This window comes from Gopherus flavomarginatus, chromosome 7 (assembly GCF_025201925.1).
Source record: "Gopherus flavomarginatus isolate rGopFla2 chromosome 7, rGopFla2.mat.asm, whole genome shotgun sequence".
Taxonomy (NCBI): Eukaryota; Metazoa; Chordata; order Testudines; family Testudinidae; genus Gopherus; species Gopherus flavomarginatus.
The window spans coordinates 97,238,923-97,266,162 of NC_066623.1; the positions used below are offsets into that span (position 1 = coordinate 97,238,923).

Consider the following 27,240-nt stretch of genomic DNA (forward strand, 5'->3'; position numbering starts at 1 on the left):
AAATGAGCAAGTGAGCAAGGGTGGGGGAGAGCGAGTGATGGAGGGAGGGGGGATGGAGTGAGTGGGGGAGGGCTGAGAGGAAGGGGCAGAGCCTCAGAGTAGGGGTGGGGTTTTCTCATTTAGAAAGTTGGCAGCCCTACTAGGTGCCTATGTTTCTGCCACTGCACATGTACTCTATGCACATGTACTCTCAATGTGATGCACAAACTAGAGGAAGATAGGTGTTCCTTTGCCTAACTCACTTGCAGGACCCAATCCACTAGGAGTGTTCAGAGGCTGCTTATCAGAGAGCTCATGCAAAATGGCTGGGGGCAGGGAAAGTGGGAGAAGAAGGCCCTCGCTCAGAACTTTTAGCTCAATCATTAGCTTACAAACCTGCAGAGGCTGATTAGGGGTTTGTGGGGCCCTGGGCCAGAGCAAGTGGGGGGCCCCTCCTCAGCCCTTTTGCCTGCAATCCTCCCAGGTCCCTCCCCAGCACTCCTGCTGGGGAAATGGGGTCAGGATGTGGCCGGTTGCCCTGCCCCACCCCTCAGCCTGACACTCCTGCTAGGGAGCGAGTGCCTGTAATACTAGATCTAATGACAACATTTGTTACTTCTGCTACTCTTTAGCATCAACAACAAAAAAACCATGATGTTGTCTGACAAGCTACCCACAACTTTGGCACCCAATCCTGCTACCACAGAAATCAATAGTAGTTTTGCCATTGGTTTCAGAAGGTCTTTTAACTATTAAGTCAGGGGTGGCCAACCTGAGCCTGAGAAGGAGCCAGAATTTACCTATGTACATTGCTGAAGAGCCACAGTAATACATCAGCAGCCTCCCGTCAGCTCCCCCCTGCTCCCAAGCACCTCCCATCCACTGACAGCCTAGTCCATCAGCGCCTCCCCAGCCCTCCCCGTACCTCCTGATCAGCTGTTTCATGGTGTCCAGGAGGCTCGGAGGGGGTAGGGGCAGAGCAAGGGCATAGCAGGCTCAGGGGAAGAGGTGGAATGCGGGCAGAGCCAGGGGTTTAGCAGTGAGTTGGTGCCTATACAAGGAGCCGCATATTAACTTCTGAAGAGCCTCATGTGGCTCCGGAGCCACAGGTTGGCCACCCCTGTATTAAGTTAACTCTTTATTCTTAGACTCCCTATATAGGGGGCATCCACTTTACACTTTTTTTCTTGCTTCAAGAAGCACAGCGTGGTTATGTCTGTCTACATGACACAGCGATGAACAGACTTCCCCTACATATCACTATCTCTGGGTAAGTACGTCCCATTTACAGGAGGCCTCAGAAACTGCAGAGGGAGAAAAGGAAAGATGCACTGCATTTGAAACCCGAGGAGCACTGCACACAGAGAAGAGATAAGGCAAATCCCTGACTGCAGTTGATATAGAAAAGAGAGAAGAAACAGTCTGAGAGCAGCAGAACAGAAAGCAGAGGACAGAAGGAAGCAGAAAGAAAAGTAAAGGAAAAGGAGCAGAAGAGGAGAAACAGAGGTTGAAGACTATGGAAGACAGATTTGTACATTCCACAGTTTCATGTAATCTGGAAAGCTTCATTTTTCCCCCCTTTTTTTCTGATGAATAGAGCCTTGATTGAAGTGTTACTCAAAGTTTATATTCTGAACTTCATTTCTTGACATTTCTTAACAATTAATGACAAAGGGCTGTATGAGTGCAGTGTTATCATGAAGCTAAGGATCTTGGGTCAGATGCCAAAGACTCTTAAAGCGGTAATTAGGCCATCCGATTTTTGTGTGATTTTACGGGAGACACACATGATATTTTTAATGACTGGTTTAGTTTCCACTCCAGAGCTCTGAGTAGGATGCAGAGCAACTACAAACTGTTTCCCAGCTGCACCAGTTTTCCTTCTGAATATGTTCCTAATTTTTATTTTAGGCATGACCTTTTTAAACCTGAGTACAAAATCTCTTTAAAAAAACAACACATGACTTACAGTAAAATTGATATCTGAACCCAACATACTTCTTTGCAAACTGGAAATTTAGGAATCAAGACCCTTCTAAAGTCCAGTTTTAGTAGGGACATTCATTCCTAAAACCATAAGTTAAAGCAGCCGCAATTGTAAAGTAACGACTCTCCTATTTTCAATTTAATATAGAAAATAAAAATTGCACAGAAAATAATCAAATTTGTCACATTTCTCTTAATAACCTTTCAGATTTTGTGCAGAAAATGCTGTACAACATTTTTCCATAAAAAGTAAAACATTCATAATAAAAAAGCAGCTTTTAAATGCTTGTTTTTATTTAACATTACCTTTGAACTATTTTTATACAGGATTTATAAAGTGGCTGTATGTACAGCACAGATGATTTTGGCAGTGCATCCATATTGGCTGCTTATTTTTTGACAAAAACAATCTTCCCAGACTGAATTCCTCTGATTTAAACAAATAGCTATCTTGTAAAGAGAATTTTTAATGTATTTACTACATTAAATGGAAATAGAGAGAAAGTGTACGACTTCCTTATGCTGATTTGCAAAGGGCAATGCTTTTAGACAGACACAGACTGAATACCATTAAGAATAATTTTATAAGAAGAGTTCAGTACTTACAATTCCATCCCTGTCTGGTGATCCTCTGCAACAAAGAGAAAATACATATCAGTCAAAAAACAGTCTAATGCAGCTTTTGCTGTTTAACCTTTGGGAACAATTTTCTCAGCTAATTCACATGAGCTGCGGTTTTTATGGTCAGCTGCTGTCACCCACCTTCCAATTGATAAGAACCACAGGACTGCAGTGGTAACATTTTCATAGGTCTTAATATCTCTTTCATTGGATTTGTACACCGTGCCCTTCTTATGGAGAAATGTGGACTTCTGTTTTCAGTGTTTGTTCTTTACATTCACATTCTGATATTCCTTTCTCCCAAACCTTACTAGAGACGTGTTTCATGTTCTTTTAGAAGACACAGTAGAAATAGATATACATTGACAATTTAGGGCACAAACCAGCAAATACTTTCTACTGAACATAGTCCTTTCTTTGAGAGTAGTAACTGCACTGAAGTCAGCAGGACTAGTTATCATATTAAGGTCTGTGCTTAGTAGCGTTGCAGAACTGGGCCTTAACCTACAGCAAACATGGAACAGCTACGACAGTCATGTTTATATAAATATGATCAAGTGTTGAGTGAAAAGATAAAAGTAATTATTAAATCCAGCCCTCGCTCTTCCCTCTCCCACCCCACATCCTTCAGTCTCATCTAGTGCTATAGATGTTCCAAAGACTGACGGTCAAGACTTATGACATTGTAGAAAATCTACAGGCAGCTACTGCCAACTCAAGGATAATTAAACATACCAATGTCCTTCATTGCACCGCTCGATAATTATTATGTATTTGCCTTTTCTTATTCTCTGATTTAATATTTAAATTTTGCTCATTTCACAAGGTTCCCCAAATATTCTTCTAAAGCAGCAGATGTAATATAAGATTCCATATTCCACATGTGTTCCTTAAGCTTAGTGATTTTGGTTTTGGATAGGGAATATTTAGATTCCCTAGAACTGCATGTTTGAATCCCTGCAGAGATGGCTCAATTCTTTCTCCTTCAGAGGTATTAGTGGACTGCATATTATGTGCTTGTGCCCAGGTTACCAAACAATCCAGATCTGTCTGACCTGGCCTCTTCATTATTTACCATTCCAACTTCTGTGTCAACTGCAAACTTTATCAGTCATGATTTTAGGTTTTCTTCCAAGTCATTGATAAAAATGTTAAATAATGTAAGGCCAAGAACCAATCCCTGCAGGACTTCACTAGAAACACACACATTTGATGATGAGTCCCCGCTTACAATTAAAACAAATGTGACTTTCAAATTAGCTTAGGATGATGAACACTGTGCACATCCATATCAGACAAGTAGCTTATTTTATCAACTAAGTAAGTAACTTTAGAGTTTTTTCCTGGTCTCAGAATTCCCTCTAATTCCATTTCCCTTCACTCACTCAAGCAAATGTTCCCATCTCCTTAGGCTTTTCATATGCTCTCTTGATCTGTGCTGGTTTCCAAAGTTCACTGACCTGATGGCCTCAAGGCAGCCCATTGGATTCCTGGCTCTGCGACCATCTGAATCCAGATGCGTTCTCTTCTTTAGCTTAAAGCTCTTGAATGTGGAGGCTTTGCAAATTCCTCTGGATTACATCTGTGCTATTTCAGAATTCCTGTTCTCCAGGAATTAACTTGTCCCATTAATATAGATTCTGGTCCTCTATGTAAGCTCACTGTGCTTCAGTATCTTTGTTGGATGCTGAGACAAATATGGCAATTTCCTGCAGTATCCTTGAAAACCCTTATTGTATAAAACAAATTTAATTGTGGGTCAGGATTGTATGTAACCTCTCGTGGGGGAGGAAGAGATGAGACCAATGAAAAAACTGGAAGTTCAAAACTCTATTCTGAAAATGTGCCAGACAAGTATAGACTTTTGGGACAATAAGCCTTAAGTGGATTTCCTGGGGAATCCCTGTGAGAGGTTAATGAAAATTACCTAACTATGGATTATGCAAAACCCAGCCTGTTGACGCTATGCTCCGAGGAGAGGCTTTTTGTCTGCTGGTAACCTAATGAGCCTAATCTGTAAAAAGAAATGGCTGTTCTTCTCAGCCTTTGTTCTGGTTTTGGATCTAAGACAGATACGAACTTGTAATTATGGGGAAAAATCCAATGGTGGTTTCTGAAGGACTGAAAACTACGAGAGGTTGGGGTGACCTCCGCTAAGCTTTTTAGCAGGCCGGTAGGATCTTTTATTGTTTTAATGTATTTTCTCTGTAATGTTTTTACCTTAAAAATAAATGTGCTTGCTTAGAAAGAGCTGTGTGGTAACTTACAACTGCAGGCAATAGAACTTCAGAGAAAGCAAAGCACGGGCACCATTCTGTTTAGTGCACTCCAGGGAGCTGTGTAGCCTTAAAACAACTGGTGAGGAGGGAGTGAGGCCTAGGTCTGCCCCCAAGAGAGGTGATGGCCGGGAGCTGGAAATCTGTACGTGGGTGCCATTCACGGACCATGGAGGGGAAAAACACAAATGCAATTATCCTGAAACCATGACAGCTGCATTGTATCTGATTGCCGACACACCCATACGTCTTCCTGGGATATGGCTATGGTAAGAGAATCAGTGCTGTTGCTGCAGCTTCTTCCAATGGACAATTCCTATATGTTCTTCCAAATGACATCTCTTCCTGCCTACTGTAGCCAATTATTTTAGTTTATCATTTATTTATTGTGTGATGTTATGATTAATATGTTATATTACATATATTTATTGTATGTTAATTAGAGCTAATTTGAAGGATTATAAAAGTATAAGATTGATCAGTATTTAGAAGAACCAAGGATTAGATATGAGTAAGACAAGCTGAAATGCAAAAACCTGTAGGTTGAGGCCTGCAAGACTTTAGCTTAGATATTTTAGGCCTTGGAGACAAGAAATGATGGCATAAGTGACCAGGAAATAACCCAATGCTCTAGGATTATGGGCAAAGAGAAACCAACTAGTAAGATGGCAAACAATTACCAGGGGCGGCTCTATGTTTTTTGCTGCCCCAAGCATGGCGGTCAGGCGGCTTTCAGCAGCGTGCTTGTGGGAGGTCCACCGGTGCTGCGCCATCGGCGTACCCGCCACCGAAGCCGTGGGACCAGCAGAACTCCCGCAGGCGCACCGCTGAAAGCAGCCTGCCTGCCGCCCTAAGAACAACCGGCAGACCGCCCCAGGCACGCACTTGCTGCACTGGTGCCTGGAGCCGCCCCTGACAGTTACCCAGATTAATATTAGATCATAAAAGTACTGTAAAGGCACATCTGTCTCTGATATGTATCTTAACCACAGAATACAGGTTGTGTGTCAATGCTATTGAGAATAAAGGGAACTTACACAGTCTATAGAAAACTGGGGTCCCTTACGTTTCCAGGGGACACAAACCAATAAGAAGGTTGGCACTTTCATGGACATGTGCAGAATGTAGGTATACGCCGAATCACATTATAAAAAGGGGATGCCCAGAACAGGAAAATTGAGCTCCCTCTGAGAGACTCCAGCAGGAACCATGCCTCTACTGATGATCAAGCCATGAGAGACCCATCAGACCCTAACACTGTTGTTAAGGATGTATGTATAACTATATTTGTAGTGAATAGGTCTGTATAGAATTTCTATATGCTTGGATGATCATAACTTTACTAAAACTTGTAAAACAATCTAGACCTTGTACTTGTGAATGTATGTGTGGTCACTACTTTGGATCTTTATGACAGACTAACTCTGAAGCAAGTAGCAGAGGTGACTTTCCCTCTGTTAAGCTTGAAACTGTAGTCGCCAGAGCCGAACCCACTACCACATTACAAAATTCACTTTAAATAAAAGAATAGGCTACACTAATAGCAGCATTCAATGTCAATACAGCCAACAGATTCCTGTCTCCCTTCTGTCCTCAGCTTAAAATATTGCAATCAGTTCAGTTTCCTCTCCTTTCCGCAGTTCTACTTTATTGAGTTTGTCCCTTTTTATGGCTTCATTCCCTTTTGGAAACTTTGGAGTTGATTGACATCTCCACTTTCCTCCTTATTTGAGCATATGCAGGCAAGGTCAAGCCACCTGCTCTTTGTCCCCAGTGCACTGTTACCTGTGCTGTTGCAGACTGAGCTAATTATCCCTTCACAATCCACAGTTATATTTAAGAAATGTTAACAGGATTCTTTTATAATAAATCTAGCTATAAATATACATTTCATTCCATTAATCCTTGATTATAATTATAGAAAAAACTAGCATGATAAAGCAAATTGGATTACTAAAGCACTGCTGAACTTAGTTAATACTAAAGTCACCTATTTTGAGTTGTCATCTTCATCCAAGTTTTCACTGACGTTGCTTGCTCAAGCCCATGGGTGATATGTTTTCAAAGCAGTTACAGACATAATTAGAATCTTCCGAGCCTCTTCAGCTGGAGACACTCAACCTGTTATTTAATATCTATAAGGAATACTTGATCTCACTCTTGTAATTTTTTACTCAGGAGCTCAGACACTGTGGTGATGGGCACCAATGTCAGACCCTAGCTAGCTAGATTGATTTTGGGTCTTCAGATATGATAGTCCATATTAATAAGTATATGACTAAGTACAGGAGGCCTGTTACTGACTCTATAGCAGGGGTCGGCAACCTGCGGCACGCGTGCCAAACACGGCACGTGAGGCGATTTGGAGCGGCGATTTGGAGCCACCTGTCGCAGTCCTTGCCCTCAGTCCCCCCGCCCACCGCTCTCCCCTGCGGGGGCAGGAGGCAGAAGCTTGGTTCTGCGGCAATCTAGCTTCCCTCTCCCCCACTTCTTCCCCCAGAGTGGTTCTTTCCTGCCCTGCCCACTCTCCTTCCCTGCGCCAATCAGCTGATGGCCTTAGCGAGAGGGAGGGGGGGAAGAGCAACAGCTTGCAGGCAGTTCCCTAGAGGAGACAGAGAGGTAGGGATGGAGCCTTGGGGAAAGGGGGGGAGAACAGGGCATATCCCTTCCAGCCCCCTGCCATGAGCCGCTCAGGGCAGGGGGCTGGGAGCACCCCTACGAGTGGAGCATCCCAGCCCTCTGCCCTGACCCCCCAACACACACTCAGCTTTCTGCTCTGCAGCCCCCACGCCCCCCCAGCCCTCTGCCCTGAACCCCCCCACCCCCCACATATCCAGCCCTCTGTCCTGAACCTCCCCCACAGCTTTCTGCCCTGCAACCCCCCCAACACTCAGCTTTCTGCCCTGCAGCCCCCACACACACAGCCCTCTGCCCTGCACCCCCACACCCTCCAGCCCTCTGCCCTGACCCTTGACCCCCATACACACACCCAGCCCTCTGCCTTGACCCTTGACCCCATACACACACCCAGCCCTCTGCCCTGAACACCCCACCCCCCACCCACCCAGCCCTCTGCCCTGACCCTTGACCCCCCCACACACCCAGCCCTCTGCCCTGAACACCCCACCCCCCACCCACCCAGCCCTCTGCCCTGACCCTTGACCCCCCCACCTCAGCCTTCTGCCCTGAAACCCCTCCCCCAGCCCTCTGCCCTGACCCCTGAAACCCACCCCCCCCAGGTCTGGGGTCCCGGCCACAGGCCCTGCTCAGCCCGCTGCCGGTCTAGGTGAACAGAACCCCAGGCTGGCAGGGAGCTGAGCAGGCTGGCAGCGTAAGATCAGCATTTTAATTTAATTTTAAATGATGCTTCTCAAACATTTTGAAAACTTTGTTTACTTTACATACAATAGTTTAGTTATATAATATAGACTTATAGAAAGAGCCCTTCTAAAAACGTTAAAACATATCACTGGCATGCGAAACCTTAAATTAGAGTGAATAAATGAAGACTCGGCACACCACTTCTCAAAGGTTGCCGACCCCTGTATTAGCATAATTACTGCTTATGGTTGCCATTGTTTCCATCCTACTAACTTCTATGCTATGGCACCCTCATCCTCCTCCCCACCCCACAAAAGGAAAAAAAAAATCACCCCTCCCACCCCATCAAAGCAGGAAGATAAGCCACCTCCGTAGCTTGCTAATTAAAGTGTTTTCCCTAATATAGTCTCTCCTACCAGGTCATTATCAAAAACATCCTCTTCAGGATTAATTATCTTAACTCTTTCATCAGCGTTCCTACAGTCTCTATAAAAATACATCTTTTGAAATTAATTGCTCAAATTATGTTGTGCAACTGGGTAGATACAATGTAGTAACTAGATGTTGGTTTCATTGATTTTCTTTAAGCAAAAAATATTTATGGTCTGTTTCCTATATCTTTATGAAAAATTATAAATGAAACTACATATATGACCTATGTGGGTGTCTTCGTAGTTAGGCTGGCTAACAAATAGGCATTTAAGTATGCATCTCATGTTCTCTTACTAAATCACTCCAGGTTTGGTTTTGTTTTTTAGGTTCTCTGTGTTTTTAAACCACCCATCTACCATTTTTCATATGATTTTCTTATTTCTGACTCCAATCCACTTTTTATTCACTGCCTTTTCCTTTTATTTCTGTTCTACCCATTCCAGCCCCCCTCTACCACCTCATGGCTACTTGCTTTTTTCCCAGTTCTTTAGTTTTATCTGTCTGTTCCCTTCCCCTTCTCACTATTGTCATTTACCTCCCCATCTCTTTGCCTTCATCCCATCTCTTCTCGACTTGCCTCACCTTTAGGGCGACCAGATAGCAAGTGTAAAAAATCAGGACAGGGGGTGGTGGGTAATAGGTGCCTATATAAGAAAAAGCTTCCCCCCCCCCCCCAATCGAAACTGTCCCTGTAAAATTGGGACATCTGGTCACCCTGCTCACCTGCCTCATAGCTGTTATTTGAGACAGCTCAGCGGCTCACATGCTGTTCCCTAGTCAATTTCAATGAGTTTAAGTAGTTGTTTGAGTCTGTGGTATCTGTTGCTAAGCAACATTCACAAGCAAAGGTTGCAATATAACAGTTGTTACCACTTTGCTGATGCAATGGCCCAATTTTCTTTTATTTATTTATTTTTAATACAGGCCTTTTTGCTCTGCGTGAAGCACAGATTTCCAGAGATTAACAGCTTGCACAGGTATTTTCAGGTTACTGATGAAGATGTACGGGAACTTTACCTCCTCTTTTTGAAGGCAGAAGAGGCTATTGCATGCGGCATCAAAATGTAATTGGAAACAACATATTTATTATTCTCCACTTTGCCTATGGCAGCAAAATCCTACAACTAGCCCCATTTCGATGTGCATCTCAGTAACACAGCAACATTAAGCAGAAATGGAGAACTGGCAAAAGCAGAAGCAGCACAAAGCCCTCTAACTACCTATAGGGGCTAGATTCTGTCAGCTGTCTTCTGGAAAGACTGCTCAAAGGGCTACACCGGGACGCTAATTATCCACAACCTCCCTTTCATCAAAGAGCAGGGAAGCTGGTCAGCACCACCTAAAGAGATGACAGTGACTAAAAAGGGGACATAGCCAGGGTAGCTGGGGATGCATTGAATCAGCTGGGCAGATTTCAGCAACAGGGTTCCTACTGGCGCCTCAAGTGCAGATTAAAATGGTCCTCACTAGGTGGAAGTCAGAGGGAGGATGTTGTAATCAAAAGTACAATCTGTCCAGGAAATGCTGGATATGTTCACAGTGTTCCAGTGATGGTCACATCGGTATTAGATAATTTAGCAACCAAATGACTGTGGTATTCATGTTGCCACCCATCCAGGTTTTCCCAGGATCATCCCTTTGAGTGACAGTCCTGGGAAGTCTGTAAGGATGTTCAGTACACATGGCCAGCTGTCCAATTTTATGGGCTCAGGAATATCCCAGATATTCCTTATTTTTTGTACCTCAGAGGTAGCAACCTTATGTGGCACATTTTATTTGGGCAAAAAGATATGGATTTCTCCGTTGTCAAAAGCTAAGCACATCTGAGAAGCCTTAATTCCCTACTCCCACCCACCCACACTTTCTTCCATAAGTTTATCACTCCTTCAGAGGTTGCTGTACGCTCAATTGTACAGCAGTTTACATTTTCTGTAGTCTTCTGTTGCTCTTTCATTTACGATTCTAGTTGAACAATGTATGTTTTCAATTATAACTTTTCCAAAATACACTTATTATAATGGTATATCCCTTTCCAAAGAACCCTACAGCATGTTGCAGCATTAGGACAAAATCATATACTTGAAAAGGAGTACACTAAAATATATGCCACTTCCCCAAGTGACTTCAGAAATTGAATGTTTTCCACGAAAACAGTACTTAGAACAAGCCATCTTAAGAGCGAGAACCCTTAAGAACTGGTAATCTTATTATGCATGATCACCACCTACTCCCAGCAATGAAACATCACCTTGATTCTCTCCCTGAGCGATAACTACTTCTGAAAGCCCATAAACACAAAGCCAGTTGAGTGTTTTACTACTCCAAGGACTGGCCTTGACCTGTTAAAACAGCATATTTAAATGGATGGTGCATCTAAAGAGGATTCTCAGCAGACAACATGCAAGTTGGTAGTTTAGACAAAGACACTCACAACAGTAATATTCCTCTAATTTGCACACCATCACTGCCACTATTTGGAAACGTGCATGAAACTAAATTGTCCCTACAACATTAGATGGAAACAAGCATCACATTCATTTGGCTACTAGATTAACATGAACATAGGACGTAGGATTAGAATGGATCTCCTGGTTCCTTGAGTCTCTTGCTACTGCAGGCAATCCTGCCACATAATCCTTGTTCATGAATTTGTCCAGGTCCACCTTCAAGTAAGTTAGGTTGCTTTACCCCACTATTCCTAGTGAAAGGCTGTTCTGCAACCTTCTTCTGGATTTCCAGCCTAAATTTATTCATGGCCAGATTATACCCATTTGTTCTTGTGCCAACATTGTCCTTTAGCTAAGGGAAATATTTTAAAATATATTGTTGAATATTGCACTGCCAGTTTTGAATAGTAATGTATACAACATATGACAAGTGTATATAGCACTTATACAATGTCCTAGTATAAACATTTCAGTCATTCACAAATACATTAAGTTGTATTGCAGAGACTTACGTGGAATCAGTGTCCTTTTCCTTCTTCCGTATTCCAAAGGCCTTCCTTGTACGCTTTTTCAATCCTGTGAACAAAATGAGGATGACTCAGAGGGAGCTATTAATATCACCCTAAAATAAATAATGCTAAAATAAAGGTCACATGCTCCATTAGCAGCTGTAATTAAAACAGATAGGGCTTTATAGCTAATACATACCTTTTACCAGTTCATCTATATCTATTACTTTATTCCATATTTATTGAACATCACATGTCACTCAGCAATTATGGTCAATAGTTTTAATCATCATATTAATTTTTGGTATTAAGACAGACAGACAGACAGACAATTTCAATAAAAAATGCAGTACACCAAGACAGATTATAAGACCACTGAAATACATTTTAAGGAGTAAAATGCTCAAACTAGTTTACAAACTAGCTTGTATCAGAAGTTCAGAAGAGCACACAATACTTCTACCAACATCATGCTCTTCATATATCCGTAGTAACATTTTATACGTGGGGGGAAGGGGGAGTGGGTTAGTTTTGTTTTTTTAAGCCACATGGAAGCAAAAATATCCATACACAATTACCATTTCAGCCTTGCAAATAGATCAATATACTATACATCATTCTGTATGGTCAGTGCTTAATTTGTAATGATAGAGATGCCGGGGCTCAAGTAATTTTTTTTACTTTCATAACTGATGCAGGAAGCCCAGAGGTGCCAGGGCTATGAACTGCCAAGCCTAGAGGTGTCGGGGCTCAGCCCTGGCACAAATTAAGAACAGTAGATACTTGTATTACAAGTATTATAGAATGTAAATTAGCCATCAAAGAAAACAACCAAAAAACCAGGTTTGTGTATCCAACCTGCCACATTGTATGAAGGATGCTTTAGGTAGGGAGTAATTTCAACCCTCTTGTACTCAGACTTCTGTTGCTACAAAGATACCCTTCATTCCACCCCTAGACACAAAGTGCTCCTTCACCTTGCTCCCTGATAGAATATCTACAAAGCAGTGCCTGTGCAATCTGCTCAGCTTGCTGGGAAAAGATAGAAAATGTGGCAAAAGACCACCTTGGCTTAACCACGAGATCTTGCAAGACCTACAAAATAAAAAGGCGTCATATAAAAAATGGAAACTAGGTCAGATTACAAAGGACGAATATAGGCAAATAACACAGGAATGCAGAGGCAAGATTAGAAAGGCAAAGGCACAAAATGAGCTCAAACTCGCTATGGGAATAAAGGGAAACAAGAAGACTTTTTATCAATACATTAGAAGCAAGAGGAAGACCAAGGACAGGGTAGGCCCACTGCTCAGTGAGGAGGGGGAAACAGTAACGGGAGACTTGGAAATGGCAGAGATGCTTAATGACTTCTTTGTTTCGGTCTTCACTGAGAAGTCTGAAGGAATGTCTAATATAGTGAATGCTTACGGGAAGAGGGTAGGTTTAGAAGATAAAATAAAAAAAGAGCAAGTAAAAAATCACTTAGAAAAGTTAGATGCCTGCAAGTCACCAGGGCCTGATGAAATGCATCCTAGAATACTCAAGGAGTTAATAGAGGAGGTATCTGAGCCTCTAGCTATTACCTTTGGGAAATCATGAGAGACAGGGGAGATTCCAGAAGACTGGAAAAGGGCAAATATAGTGCCCATCTATAAAAAGGGAAATAAAAACAACCCAGGAAACTACAGACCAGTTAGTTTAACTTCTGTGCCAGGGAAGATAATGGAGCAAGTAATTAAAGAAATCATCTGCAAACACTTGGAAGGTGGTAAGGTGATAGGGAATAGCCAGCACGGATTTGTAAAGAACAAATCGTGTCAAACTAATCTGATAGCATTCTTTGATAGGATAAAGAGCCTTGTGGATAAAGGAGAAGCGGTGGATGTGATATACCTAGACTTTAGTAAGGCATTTGATACGGTCTCGCATGATATCCTTATCGATAAACTAGGAAAGTACAATTTAGATGGGGCTACTATAAGGTGGCTGCATAACTGGCTGGATAACCGTACTCAGAGAGTAGTTATTAATGGCTCCCAATCCTGCTGGAAAGGTATAACAAGTGGGGTTCCGCAGGGGTCTGTTTTGGGACCGGCTCTGTTCAATATCTTCATCAACGATTTAGATGTTGGCATAGAAAGTACGCTTATTAAGTTTGCGGACGATACCAAACTAGGAGGGATTGCAACTGCTTTGGAGGACAGGGTCAAAATTCAAAATGATCTGGACAAATTGGAGAAATGGTCTGAGGTAAACAGGATGAAGTTCAATAAAGATAAATGCAAAGTGCTCCACTTAGGAAGGAACAATCAGTTTCACACATACAGAATGGGAAGAGACTGTCTAGGAAGGAGTATGGCAGAAAGAGATCTAGGGGTCATAGTGGACCACAAGCTTAATATGAGTCAACAGTGTGATACTGTTGCAAAAAAAGCAAATGTGATTCTGGGATGCATTAACAGGTGTGTTGTAAACAAGACACGAGAAATCATTCTTCCGCTCTACTCTGCGCTGGTTAGGCCTCAACTGGAGTATTGTGTCCAGTTCTGGGCACCGCATTTCAAGAAAGATGTGGAGAAATTGGAGAGGGTCCAGAGAAGAGCAACAAGAATGATTAAAGGTCTTGAGAACATGACCTATGAAGGAAGGCTGAAACAATTGGGTTTGTTTAGTTTGGAAAAGAGAAGACTGAGAGGGGACATGATAGCAGTTTTCAGGTATCTAAAAGGGTGTCATCAGGAGGAGGGAGAAAACTTGTTCACCTTAGCCTCCAATGATAGAACAAGAAGCAATGGGCTTAAACTGCAGCAAGGGAGATTTAGGTTGGACATTAGGAAAAAGTTCCTAACTGTCAGGGTAGTTAAACACTGGAATAGATTGCCTAGGGAAGTTGTGGAATCTCCATCTCTGGAGATATTTAAGAGTAGGTTAGATAAATGTCTATTAGGGATGGTCTAGACAGTATTTGGTCCTGCCATGAGGGCAGGGGACTGGACTCGATGACCTCTCGAGGTCCCTTCCAGTCCTAGAGTCTATGAGTCTATTGTAGTCAAAAGGAGAGGCAGTTGGTCACATGGAGTTAGCTCTTCCTTCTTACTTCCAGCTCCTAAGATGCCTTAAAATACAGGTAAAAATATATTCTCTGCTTCCCCCTAACTTTACTTTTCTAAGTAATTGCTATAGTTGCTCAAGAATGTTATGGGATGGCAAATAGGATGACGTGTTGATACAGAGATTGCCTCAGAGAAAATTAGGTTGACATTATGAAAAATGTTTGGACACCACTGTAGCAGAATGCTATTCAACACTAATTCATTCCCATCAGCATACAGGAATATAAAAATACTTAAGCTATTGCCAGTAAATAGGAAATGACATGATAATGATCACCTTTGGGAACTGAGTAACTGGAGGTAAATCCAACAGCACATAATGAATGAAGCCATAATTATACGCTGCTTTGCTGGGTATTAAAATAGTCCTGAAACATTTTCAGCAAAAATAAAATCAGTCATTAGTGCATATGCAGAATCATGTACACAAAAGAATAGATTACTTCAAAATTAATTCACAAAGAAGTTAATCATATATGACTCTTAATGGCATTATTACCAGCTTCAGCAATCCTATTGCTGTAAACTCTTGTCTTTTCTGTCCCTACACCAATATTCACCATCCTTCCTCCTCATGTCTTCACTCAGACTGTCAACTTGTTTAAAGTACTTATGAGAGTCTCTGTAATAATTAGTATCCAAGCATCTCAGTATTCCTGTGAGGCATACAGCCATTATACTCATTTTACAGAATCATAGGGTTGGAAGGGACCTCTGGAGGTCATCTAGTCCAACCCCCTGCTTGAGGCAGGACCAATCCCCAGACAGATTTTTACCTGTTCCTTAAGTGACCCCCTCAAGAATTGAACTCACAACCCTGGGTTTAGCAAGCCAATGCTCAAACCACAGAGCTATCCCTCCCCTGGTACACAGTTTAAATGACTTGCCAAGATCACACAGGAAATCTGTGGCAGAGCTGGAAATTTAATGGAGATCTAGCGATTCCAGTCCTATGTCATAACTACAGGATTATTCTAATAAATATTGCTGCCTTTGTATTGAGAGCTTTACCAGACATTGAGGTAACACCCCGCTACACTAACCTCTCTGGGTTTTCCCAGGGTCATCCCTTTTTCGAGGTAGCTGTCCTGGGAAATCTGTAAGGGTGCTCAGTATACACTGCCAGCTGTCCAGTTTTATGGGCTCAGGATTGTCCCAGATGTCCCAGTTATTTGAATCTCAGAGGCGGCAACCCTAACGTACAGAAGAAGGCACAACCCAGGTTCCAACAAACAGACCTGAACTGTAGTAAAGTCACAGCCCACATTACACGTGCCATAACTGGACACAGCGAGTTACTTCCTATTGCATACTACTGCCAGGTCTCTTAGATGGATAGGCTAAGATTGTCAAAAATCAGAGCCAAAATGTAGGCTCCTAGTTCCATATTCAGGCATATAAATACGAGGCCAGATTTAAAAAATGCTGAGCATCCTACAGTTCCCTTTGAAAACCTGGCCATAAATTTATGCACCTGACTATAGATGTAGGAGCCTAACTTTAGGCACGCTCCTTCTTTTTTTTTTTTCCCCACCCACCTCCTCAATCTGATAAGTCCCACTACACTAACTCCCCTTGGGGGCATGAAAATTTTCTTTTCGTCTCTACTGTAAAACACTGTGCATATCTGCGGTATTTTACATATGAGAATCAAGAATAATATTATAGGTGACAAAACTGAGAACTAAAAAATAGCCGTCAGGTCCTTTTGTGCAGATATTGATGTGAATGGCATGCAGGAGAAATCCCAAACCTTAGTAAAATGCCACTTGCTCTTTTCTTTGTACGAAATGTTTTTCTCCTGACTACTGTCAGATAGCCAAAGACTCTAGCATCTTATTCACCCTTCTTGATACCATTTCCTTCATATCCAGTTCTCAAATATTGTGTGTGTGTCACATAATGTTCTTCTGTAAGGAAAGGCCTGACAATGATTCTGCAGAAGCCAATTCAATTTATCTAATCTTTACATATTTAAAATGACAAAATTAGTGCAGAGAACGATGCGCAGAGCCAGCCAAGGAATGCTTTTATTATGTTCATTCTACAAGCCAAAGTGCTTGTTTTCAACTCATATGATTGATGCTTTATTTTTCTTTACACTGCTTACTTTGAATGTGTCCTTCAGTTGCAATTCATTTCAATATTCCCTGACATTCTGCACATTTGTTGATAGTTGCTGTTACAAGTTTCAGTGAGTATGTCTAAACACTAGTTTTCTTTGCATAATGTCAAAATCACATGGGCTAGCATTGGGCTTGGTTTTTATCATCAAAATGAAACTAAGTTAATTTCTTAGTATTCTCGGTGACAGATTTCAAGAACTGCAGTGGTATAAAAATCAGCCTACTTTCAACATTTTAAAACACAGCATCATTACCAATGACAGGAAACAGCATTTACCACACTTCAGTACTACTCTATATGAGACACTAAGTTTTGTGCTAACTTGAAAAGTCTAGAACTTGTGGTTGAGATCCTGGCACCTACTGTTGAAGTTCTGCCATTGACTCAATGGAACATGGATTTTGCAAGGTATTTGAGAGACTGCCTTCTCCTTAGTGCTCCACCATGAAAGTTAAGATGTGCTCAGGACCTTTTGCTGCTGATGCCCAGGTGGCAGGACTTCTAAAACTGAAGGATTGCATCTACGGAATTTGCACCTTCTAATCCAACAGAATGAGTTTGTCAACCTTCAGGGCTCAAGGCAAGGACTATAAAATCCTTCAATATTTATGTGTGAGAGAGGGGACTTGTGCAGGGGCCCCAATGAGACAGTTGCTTAGCATATAGGAAGGACACTGGAACCCTGATTTTATTAAGTTACCCTATGGGGTAAATAAAATATTTTATAGTCATTTTGTGAAACAAAAGCAGCAACAATATGATACTACAGGTGATATGAATCTGTTTGTTTGTTTGTTTTTTAAAGAAAACCACCACCCCTACATCAAGTTTTGAATCCACGTCTCCCACAGTGCACTAAGGACTCATCATGAATTTACTAAGAATAAATCATGCCAAACCAGCTTCATTTCCTTCTTTGACAGAATAACTGGTTTGGTGGATAGGGGGAATGCAGCGGACATAATATACCTGGACTTTAGCAAGGCTTTTGAGACAGTCTCACATGACATTATGTTAAGTAAGCTGGAGAAATGCAGGTTTGCAGAACCACCATTAAATGGATACGTAATTGGTTAAACAACCACAAAAAAAGAGTAACTATTAAATGGAATGATGTCAGATTGGAAGGTGGTCTTGAGGGGGATTCCACAGGGATCTATTCTGGGTCTGATGTTATTTAACGTCTTTATTAATGACCTGGATGTAGGAATAGAGAGCATATTGATCAGGTTTGCAGACGACACAAAACTGGTGAGGGGGTTGGAAACACTTTGGTGGATAGAGCTAAAATTCAAAGGGATCTGAATAAACTGGAGAACTGGGCTATAGACGACAAATCAGTTTTACTGCTCCCCCTATATTTCCCTTGTTGTTTTTCTCCTCTCATCCCTCTGAAAATAAATATTTCCCTTTCTTATATCCATTGTGCTTTTTCTGTGGGTGGGTGTGTTCACTCTGGTGTGGGTGGGGGAGGGTTGGAACAGGTGCCTGGGGGTGGAAGGGATTTTTCTTGCTCCATTCCTGCGCGCGGCTTCTCTTGGCCAGAGCTGCCTGCAGAGCAGACTCCAGCTTAGCCACAAGGGCGCTAAAATTACATCAGTACAGTGAAGAACACCTTTCTGAGGAGTAATTCAGTAGAGTTTGAGAATATGCCCATGGACTCTACTACACTGTGAAACTTCTGAGACAGTTGTTCTCTACTGTGAAAGGGAAAATAAATCTCCTTACTGTTTCTGGAAACCACACACCGTAGGTTTTGCCTAAGGTAGGAACGTGGGCACGAGAAAGCTATTCTAAAAAAAGAGGAAGAGGCGGCTCTCATAACACAGCTCTTTACATAGCACTAGGAAGTTATAGGGGAATTAATATATTTGTCCTTTATGCAAATAATTACAACTATTCTGAATACAAAACATTTTGGCCCCACATCTAAAGGAGAAGGAGCTGCTGGTAGGGGACTGTGTGTGAGAGGTTGTCAGTTTTGGAAACTGCACCTGCTGTAGGTCCAGATTTGTTAACTGCATAGGCACACTGCAAAGCTCATTTCCCCCTCCCCCACTCTTTGTTGAGGAGCATATGGGATGCTATCTATATATTTACAGGCAGGCCTTTTCTGTTGTGATTGTTCTCTGCAGTTGTACTTTAAAAAAATAATACCACCATTAAACATAGAAAATTACTTCTGGGTCTGGGTCAGTCATTCTAAGACATGTTTATTGCATCTTTCCATAATGACTATATTACATAAGAGTTTGATCATGTAGGGCTGCAGAGATTCTCAGATCAGTGTGATCTTACATACACCAAGTATGATGCTGAGCACAGGCACAGTTGAATAAAGGAAACTGTTACAGTTGCTTTGGCAACCTAAACTCAGTTTCCTTGATTTTGTGCATTTGTTCAGTGTAAGGCACTGCTTATACCGTATCTGGTTTTTGGTTTAAGGTCAACTTCTTTCATAATGGAGTATGTTAATAGCTAGGTGAGACTTACAAGGATCCCACTGCACAAACATAACTTTATCCTCTATGCATTAAAGGTTGGAAAGAAAAAAAAGTTTAGCAAAGTGATCTGTATTCTTAGTCAAGATAGACCTCAATGATTGACTTGACTAAATATTCAGACCTAGTGTTCTGCTCAGTTAACACAGTGGGTTAACTATCTAAAGTCTGCATAAAGTGATAAAGGTTAGCAAAAAAGGTTTATGAAATGAAAGACTAAAATAGAAAATGGCATTGTTGAAGCATGTTCTCCAATCAAACTTACCCAGCCCTTACTTGATAGGCAACCTGCTCAGGAGACAGCATGCTGAGGCAAATCCATATTTGTTTGATTTTCCCTTTCCCCTTTTTATGTTATTTCTGGTCACAAACTAGCTATTTTTAATTTGAAATCTCCTGTCAAATACTTACTGGCTACAGTCTGTGCCTCCTTCCCCTCACAACAATTTAATGTTTATCCTGACATTAAGATCATCTTATTTGTTCTATAGGAAATGCAAGACCCATTAAAAGTCCCTCCTCCCAGTTGGGTTTTACCTGTAATGACACACAATGCAAGGCTTTCATTTTACCCACTTTGCTACAGACACCTGTTTTGACACATGGTTACCTTGAAGTAGGGTGACCAGATAGAAAGTGTGAAAAATCGGGACAGGGGGTGAGGGGTAATAGGTGCCCATATAAGAAAAAAGCCCCAAATAACAGGACTGTCCCTATAAAATCAGGACATCTGGTCACCCTACCTTGAAGGCAGGCCCAGCAGGCATGGAGGTGGCTCTCTTTTCAAAGCCTATGCCAAAGCTATCATACAGATTAGCTGCATGAAGGTATTTTAAGCTACTCACCTTCCATTCCACTGATTATTTCATTTCGAGGTTACTTAATCAGCTAATCCTGACTGAGGTAAGGTCTCAGGCCATATGGTTTTCTGCTGCAGCACTAAACTGTCACTTGCTTCTGGCATAGTTATTTGGTTCATACCTTCACAGCAGAAAAGCAATATTTTTAGATATGGTAAAGTAACTATGCTGGAGACTGGAAAAACTGAAGACTAGCTCTTTTCATTAAATGACCATTGCAGAAAAAAGAAAAATACAAATACGTCATCTACAGAGGGACGTCATCTACAGATATTTGCTGCCCACAGACTCCTCCTCTGCTCCTGTCAACTGTCCCAGGGAATATGTCAGCTATTGGGAAGGGGAACCCCATGAATTCTAGTGAACAGGGTCAGTCTGTCCCACTTGCAATTCAAGGGAATTAGAAGTAATATAATGAAGGAAGTGCAATGGGAGTCTGCATTATGATCTTCCCATTTGGAAGAAGGCTAAAATAGTGATTTTGGATGCCATTTCTCTCTGATAGAGGTTACACGTTCTGAGATTAACTCACCCAAGCCTAACTCCTTTACAAGTGTCTAACCCCTTTACAAGATTGTGTGCTAACTATACAACTAAGGGTCACCTGAGAAAGTGAAGGAAGATATCCTGAGACATTTCATGGTATCTGGTTACATGAGAAGACAAAGTTTTCACATTGTCTGCCTGCATTGTATTCAAAATAGCTTACTCAGGCACTTTCAAAGAGCATAGCCCAACACAGTTCCAGGAAGGAATGCTTACAAGACTAATAGCGAAGGAACAAGGAAGATAAAAAAGAAAATCTTAAAATTGTTTTGATAATGCATTGACTATGGATTGGGATAGTGGGAGCACAAGATGACCACTTCCATTTATTTGCCTCAAGGGCCTTCACATTCCTCATTCTAGGGGAAGGTTAAAATATAGAATTAGATACATTTTTTACAGCTATCTAGGTTTGGTAGTATAGTAAGAATGGTGTGTGGGCAAGATCCCCTTGGGGAGCTCCACACAGCTTGAAAATAGGCCTTGATATGTCTGGACAAAGGGACCACTTGTGGTGATCCACCAATAACCTACACAGATGATCTGCAAGCATATTCTGAGCCCCAAGTGGTGGACCGCTTTCAGAAGTATAGATCTCTGCCACCCAGCCCCTGAAGGAGTCTGAGCTACAGTCTGGTGTACTGGACCACATAAGTGTGTCCCAGAAGCCTTAAACAGTTTCTCACCATGCTGAGAGGACAAGCCTTTAAGTCCAGAATGAGGCTATGCATTGCATGACACCTTGCCTGAGATAGTAAGGCCCTAGCCATCGTCAAGTCCAAGACCACACTAATAAACTCTATTTTCTGTTCTGGCAACAGGAGGCCTAGTGCATCAAAGGTGGATTGGATTATGTGAATGCTGACCACCACCTGCACAGAAAAGGACTGCATCATGACTTATTCTACATCCAGTGTAAATTTAGGCTCTAGATTAATAAACATATTATGACTGAAAAAAGTGGACATGTCCTATTTATTTTGGAAGCAGACTTTCAAATACTGTAGCAAGGAAGACAGCGCAGCTGGTTGTCCTAATTCAGGGTCTGCCATGGCATAAATCCCCACTCTGAACCTTAGCATCCAAAAGATGGGGTACCAGCATGAATTTCTCTAAGCCTAATTACCAGTTTAGAACCTGTAGTGCTGCCACCAATCAGGAATTACAGTGCCTGGTACACTCTGGTCCCCCCAAAACCTTGCCCGGGGACCCCCAAGACCCAGACCCTCTGGATCTTAACACAAGGAAAGTAACCCTTTCCCCCACCGTTGCCTCTCCCAGACTTCCCCTCCCTGGGTTACCCTGGAAGATCACTGTGATTCAAACTCCTTGAATCTTAAAACAGAGAGGAAAATCCACCTTCCCCTCTCCTTCTCTCTCCCCGTCCCAGATTCTCCCTGAGAGAGAAAGTAATCCTAACACAGAGAGAAATTAACCTCTCTCTTCCCCTTCCCGCCTTTCTCCCCACCAATTCCCTGGTGGATCCAGACCCAGTCCCCTGGGATCTCACACCAGAATAAAAAAAAATCAGGTTCTTAAACAAGAAAAACTTTTAATTAAAAAGAAAAAACAGTAAAAATTTTCTTTGTAAATTTAAGATGGAATATGTTACAGGGTCTTTCAGCTATAGATACTGGGAATACCCTCGCAGCCTAAGTATACAAGTACAAATTAAAATCCTTTCAGCAAAATACAAATTTGAACTGCTTCCAGCCAAATACACATTTGCAAATAAAGAAAACAAACATAAGCCTAACTTGCCTTATCTACCTACTACTCACTATTCTGGACATATAAGAGACTGTATCAAAGAGATTGGAGATAAACCTGGTTGCACATCTGATCCCTCTGAGCCCCCAGAGTGAACAACAACCAAATTCTAACAGCACACACAAAAACTTCCCTCCCTCAAGATTTGAAAGTATCCTGTTCCCTGATTGGTTCTCTGGTCAGGTGACAGCCAGGCTCTCTGAACTTGTTAACCCTTTACAGGCAAAAGAGATATGAAGTACTTCTGTTCTATTAACTCTTAACTATCCGTCTATGACAGGGTCTAATGGTGGAAAGCCAGGGTCTCAGAAATTAAGATACTGCAGCCCTCTATTTTTAGGCAGGGAGGGATAGCTCAGTGGTTTGAGCACTAGAAATCTATGAGTCTATTAGCATGCTAAACTGAGGATCGTGAGCTCAATCCTTGAGGGAGCCACCTAGGGATCTGGGGCAAAAATCAGTCCTTGGTCCTACTAGTGAAAGCAGGGGGCTGGACTCAATGACCTTTCAGAGTTCCTTCCAGTTCTGTGAGATAAATTAATTAATAATATATGAAGATATACCTAATTTAAATAGCACAATGATTTACTCATTCCGTAGTTTTCAAAGACACGGCCCATTATGGATCTATGCCAATCCTTGGATCGAATCATGTAACCAGACCTCTTTAATGGGCTTATTAACTGAAAAAAAATACCAAAAATACGATCAGGATCTAAACAGTGAACATGGCAATTTGATACAGTCAATTTATAACTGAACTCATTTACAAGTATAATTGCAGATGTTACACAACGAGGGTCAGAGAAAGAAAGATGATTAAAAACAATGGAATGAATGTGTGATCTCAGTTACATTTTCTAGACAAGAAACATGGATCAACAGTCAAGAACTCATCTAAAACCACAGATCAGGGCTTGACTGCATGGGCAGAAGTTTCTGAGCAGTCTTCAAAATTCTACCCAAGCGATGCACTTGGAAGATACTGTGTGCATGAGTGTGTGTATTTACATAGACATACATCAACCTGAATTTATCATTTGACAAATACTGTGCATGGCCCCAGTCTTGTAAGCAGATCTCTTTGTGTGATCAGGGCTTAAGTATATACTATATATAACATATAATTACTATCAAATTAATCTTTTCTCCCATCACCACCCTCCAACCAAAAACTCCACCATTTTCATTAAAAAAAAATCATTACACAAGTGCCAGAATGGGAGGGGGAGGGAGGCTGTAATATGCAAATACAAATATTACTTATCTAAGCTATGTGATTGGATTTACTTCCATATTTTAAATTATTTCTGGTTAAAACATACACCAAAGCCATCAAAACTAGTTTTAACCTCTTATCTTCTAGATTCTCTCTCAGCTCAGTGTATTAGTACCACATGAAGAGTATTCACCACCCCAACACACACACACTTGTTCTAAAGAGTCCTGAACCCTATTATCTTATACAACACTGAAATGCTTAAATAACGACTTCGCCGCCCCCTGAGGTTAGTGATTAGAAAACAGAATGTCAGGAGACTTGGGCTCTATTTCCAGCTCTGTCATGGGTTTAATCTGTGCCCGTTTCCCCAAATTGGAGCTAATAATGCTTACCTAGTTCACAGAGTGTTGAACTTGTTAACATTAATTAAAGCTTCACAAGGCGTTAGAAGTCCATGGTGTGGGAGGAGGGGTCCTACAGAAGTGTCAAGTACTATCCCTGTGATTACTACTACACTCACCCTCCCTTCTCCACCATTTAGAGGCAATCAGCAAAGTTCTTTACCTTTTTTCATGTTGTTTCTTCTAAATGACTCCAACAAACCAAAAATTCATCCTAACATTTGTAGCACTAGATTAGCTATTGACCAGCTCAGTCTGCTTCCAGTTGCATGTAGTCACTATCTTATACATCCAGCTGACTGTAGTTTTCTCCATTCAAGCAGCTCACTCTTTATTCCAGTCCATCTTACTGACCTTGTGTAACGCTGCAGCTTTCATAAGTGTAGGTACACTATGCTCATTGCTCTCCCTTCCCCACCCCCACATCAGCTCTTGTGTTACACTCTCAAGAAGTGTTATGTAATTGTGGAGGCATGTTCTCTGTCTTACTAAACTATTTGCCTTTCCTGTGGTTCACCGGCAACAGATATTGTGCTATGGAAACTACAGTTCAACACAATTGTATTAAAATCACTACATGCAGCTGACACCTCTGTTCTGCGCCTAATGAGTTCTCCCAGTTTCTTTCATCATTGCTGAAGCCAAAACGGATCAGTTTGTAGTTCCTGGATATTCCCTATGGGTAAACTGCTTTTTAAGTCAACCTGCCTTAGTATCATTCAATACATTTTCAGATTTCAAGGCTACACTGCTAATTAAAAGGTCTACAGTGCCAATCAACAACATACAATTGCCATCACTGTTGTCACAGTTATATTCCAAGTATAATTAAAAACGTTAGTGTCTCAGCTGCGATAGTGGGGTAACTGTTGGCAAATGCGGACTTTTTAATGGTAACCCCAGTTACCCCTGCCAATTTGTTGTGTCACTTGTAAGAATTCAGAGATGTCTCTGATTTGAATTTCAGTATTATTTTATCAGGCTTCAGATTTTGCAAATATTTTTCCATTTGTTTTGGCATGAGCCTTATTTCCTCTGACATATTTCCTAGTCAAGGAAGAAGAAAATATGTCTGGCATTTGCTGTCTATCTTCCTCTGTGAAGACTGAAATAAATAATTCATTATATTTCTTTTTACCAGTGTCTATCTTCTCCGTCAATAATTACCTTGGTTATCCCCTTGAGGAGCTACTTTAAAAATGTCTTGTTGACTTGACTGGCTGTTTAATTTTCCCTTCTTTCTCAAAGTTTCCTTTTCTTACCACATTTAGATTTATTTTTTATTATTTCCCAGAACATATTCAAACTCCCTGTCCCAGTAAGTGCAACAATTCATCACCTATATAGGCTTCCTTCATATGCCCACCGAGCACTCATACTTGTGAAATTTGTTTGGGTATGTGTCAAGACTTCTAGATTTTCTCTAATCAAGCATCAACGATTTTTTCACACGAGTTGTGATGACAAGCACCTAGAAGATATGACATCAAGTATTATGGTTTGACCAACCTGAGCTTTTCAGGTGATGGAATCAGTAAATCAGGAAGAATTATTCAACACTTGGTGCACTACCTATACTAGCTGTAAATCAAATAATGGGTGTTCAGAGGAGACTCTTGAATTTTACCGCTCTCCATCAGCTTTAAATACTCTTAAACATTTAATGAAAAGGCACAGTTCTTACAATTTATCTATTGATTCTTGTATATAAAGGCAGTCTATAAAAATGTAACAGCTGTTAAAAGGATAAACTGGACCATTGTTCTTTGGCAAAGAAAAAGCATGAGAACAAAACTCACACTGCAGTCATATATTTGAAACATCCATCCTTAGGGCTAAAGCTTGGGGAGTGGAAGCAGAAGGCAGAGGGAAGGAAGGTCCAACATGCTCAGTGACATCAGCTTACATTTTATCTGACATTTACCATTCTCATTTCAGCGGGAGTTGAGGCTATAGATTGAGACTAGCTACCAACAAAAAATTATAGACATAAAAGTGTAAATTTCAGGGTTGTCTTGTAACTTACTGCAGTAGAATTCTACAAGGCACCTCCCAACAAGGAATCAAAAGGGGAAAATTTCCAAAACAAGTCATCCCATGGTAATTTATTTTTCAATGTGGGTTATTCCTGTTGATCACTATTCCTATTCTATTCATCTATTCATTCCATGCCCATCACCATGGGATCTGAACAGCCACAGTCTTCTACATGTTACCATTAGACTCACTCCTGCAAACACCTTTACTACTTTAACAGCTTCAAAATAATACACCCATCGGGGGGTGGGGGGGGGAGAGAGAGAGAGAGAAACCCTTAAAAAGTTTTATTACATCATGTTACTGATTACCATCTAGTGCAAGGACTGCAGCAAATATAACTACATGGCCTAACAGCGATCAACAATTTGAGCTTTACACACCTCTACCATCTTTCTCCCCTGTAGAGATCTCTTAATTTTGATCAACAGCTTTATAAAATGCTGGTAAGATGAGAGATGAAAATGTTTGAATTATAGAATATTAGGGTTGGAAGGGACCTCAGGAGGTCATCTAGTCCAACCCCCTGCTCAAAGCAGGGCCAATCCCCTGATTTTTACCCCAGGTCCCCAAATGGCCCCCTCAAGGATTGAACTCACAACCCTGGGTTTAGCAGGCCAATGCTCAAACCACTGAGCTATCCCATCTTGTGTAGCTTGAATGTGTACAGCATCTCTGAAGGTTCATGCAATGCAAGAATGAAGCAATGCTACATTTGCGATACAGGGAGTTGCATTGCCTAGAGAGATCCGGGGTGTTTGTTGCTTGCCCACTTTTCACCAGTGAAGTCTCTTTAGTCAAAGAAGCTGATGACTGAACACCTTTTCCTTAAGAAGCCTGAAAGTTAGCAGGCTCTTTAGTTTGAAAAATTTCTCTTCAAAAACTATGGCACCAATGCCCACTCGCTAAGCCGAGAATTGGACCAACATTGACTATGCAGCTTGTTGGCATATTCATGATTTTTAATTCTTAGTTTCAAGTAGCAATGAATATGATTAATACTTCAGATGTGACTCAGCTGTGCATGTGGCTAGAGAATGAAGGCTACATTTGGTAATGAAGCAAGTAGAATTCCATTATTAATCTACTGGC

The 27,240-nt window shown here is 41.4% G+C and overlaps 1 protein-coding gene across 1 annotated transcript in view; it reads right to left on the bottom strand.

The window, feature by feature from the left end:
- SGIP1 (SH3GL interacting endocytic adaptor 1) overlaps positions 1-27,240 on the bottom strand; it is a 138,042-nt gene that overhangs the window by 81,298 nt on the left and 29,504 nt on the right. The window contains exons 2-3 of the mRNA XM_050962939.1: positions 11,575-11,638; positions 2,572-2,596 (exon numbers count right to left, since the gene is read on the bottom strand). Coding sequence (XP_050818896.1) covers positions 2,572-2,596; positions 11,575-11,638 — 89 coding nt within the window. The remainder of the gene's footprint in view (positions 1-2,571; positions 2,597-11,574; positions 11,639-27,240) is intronic.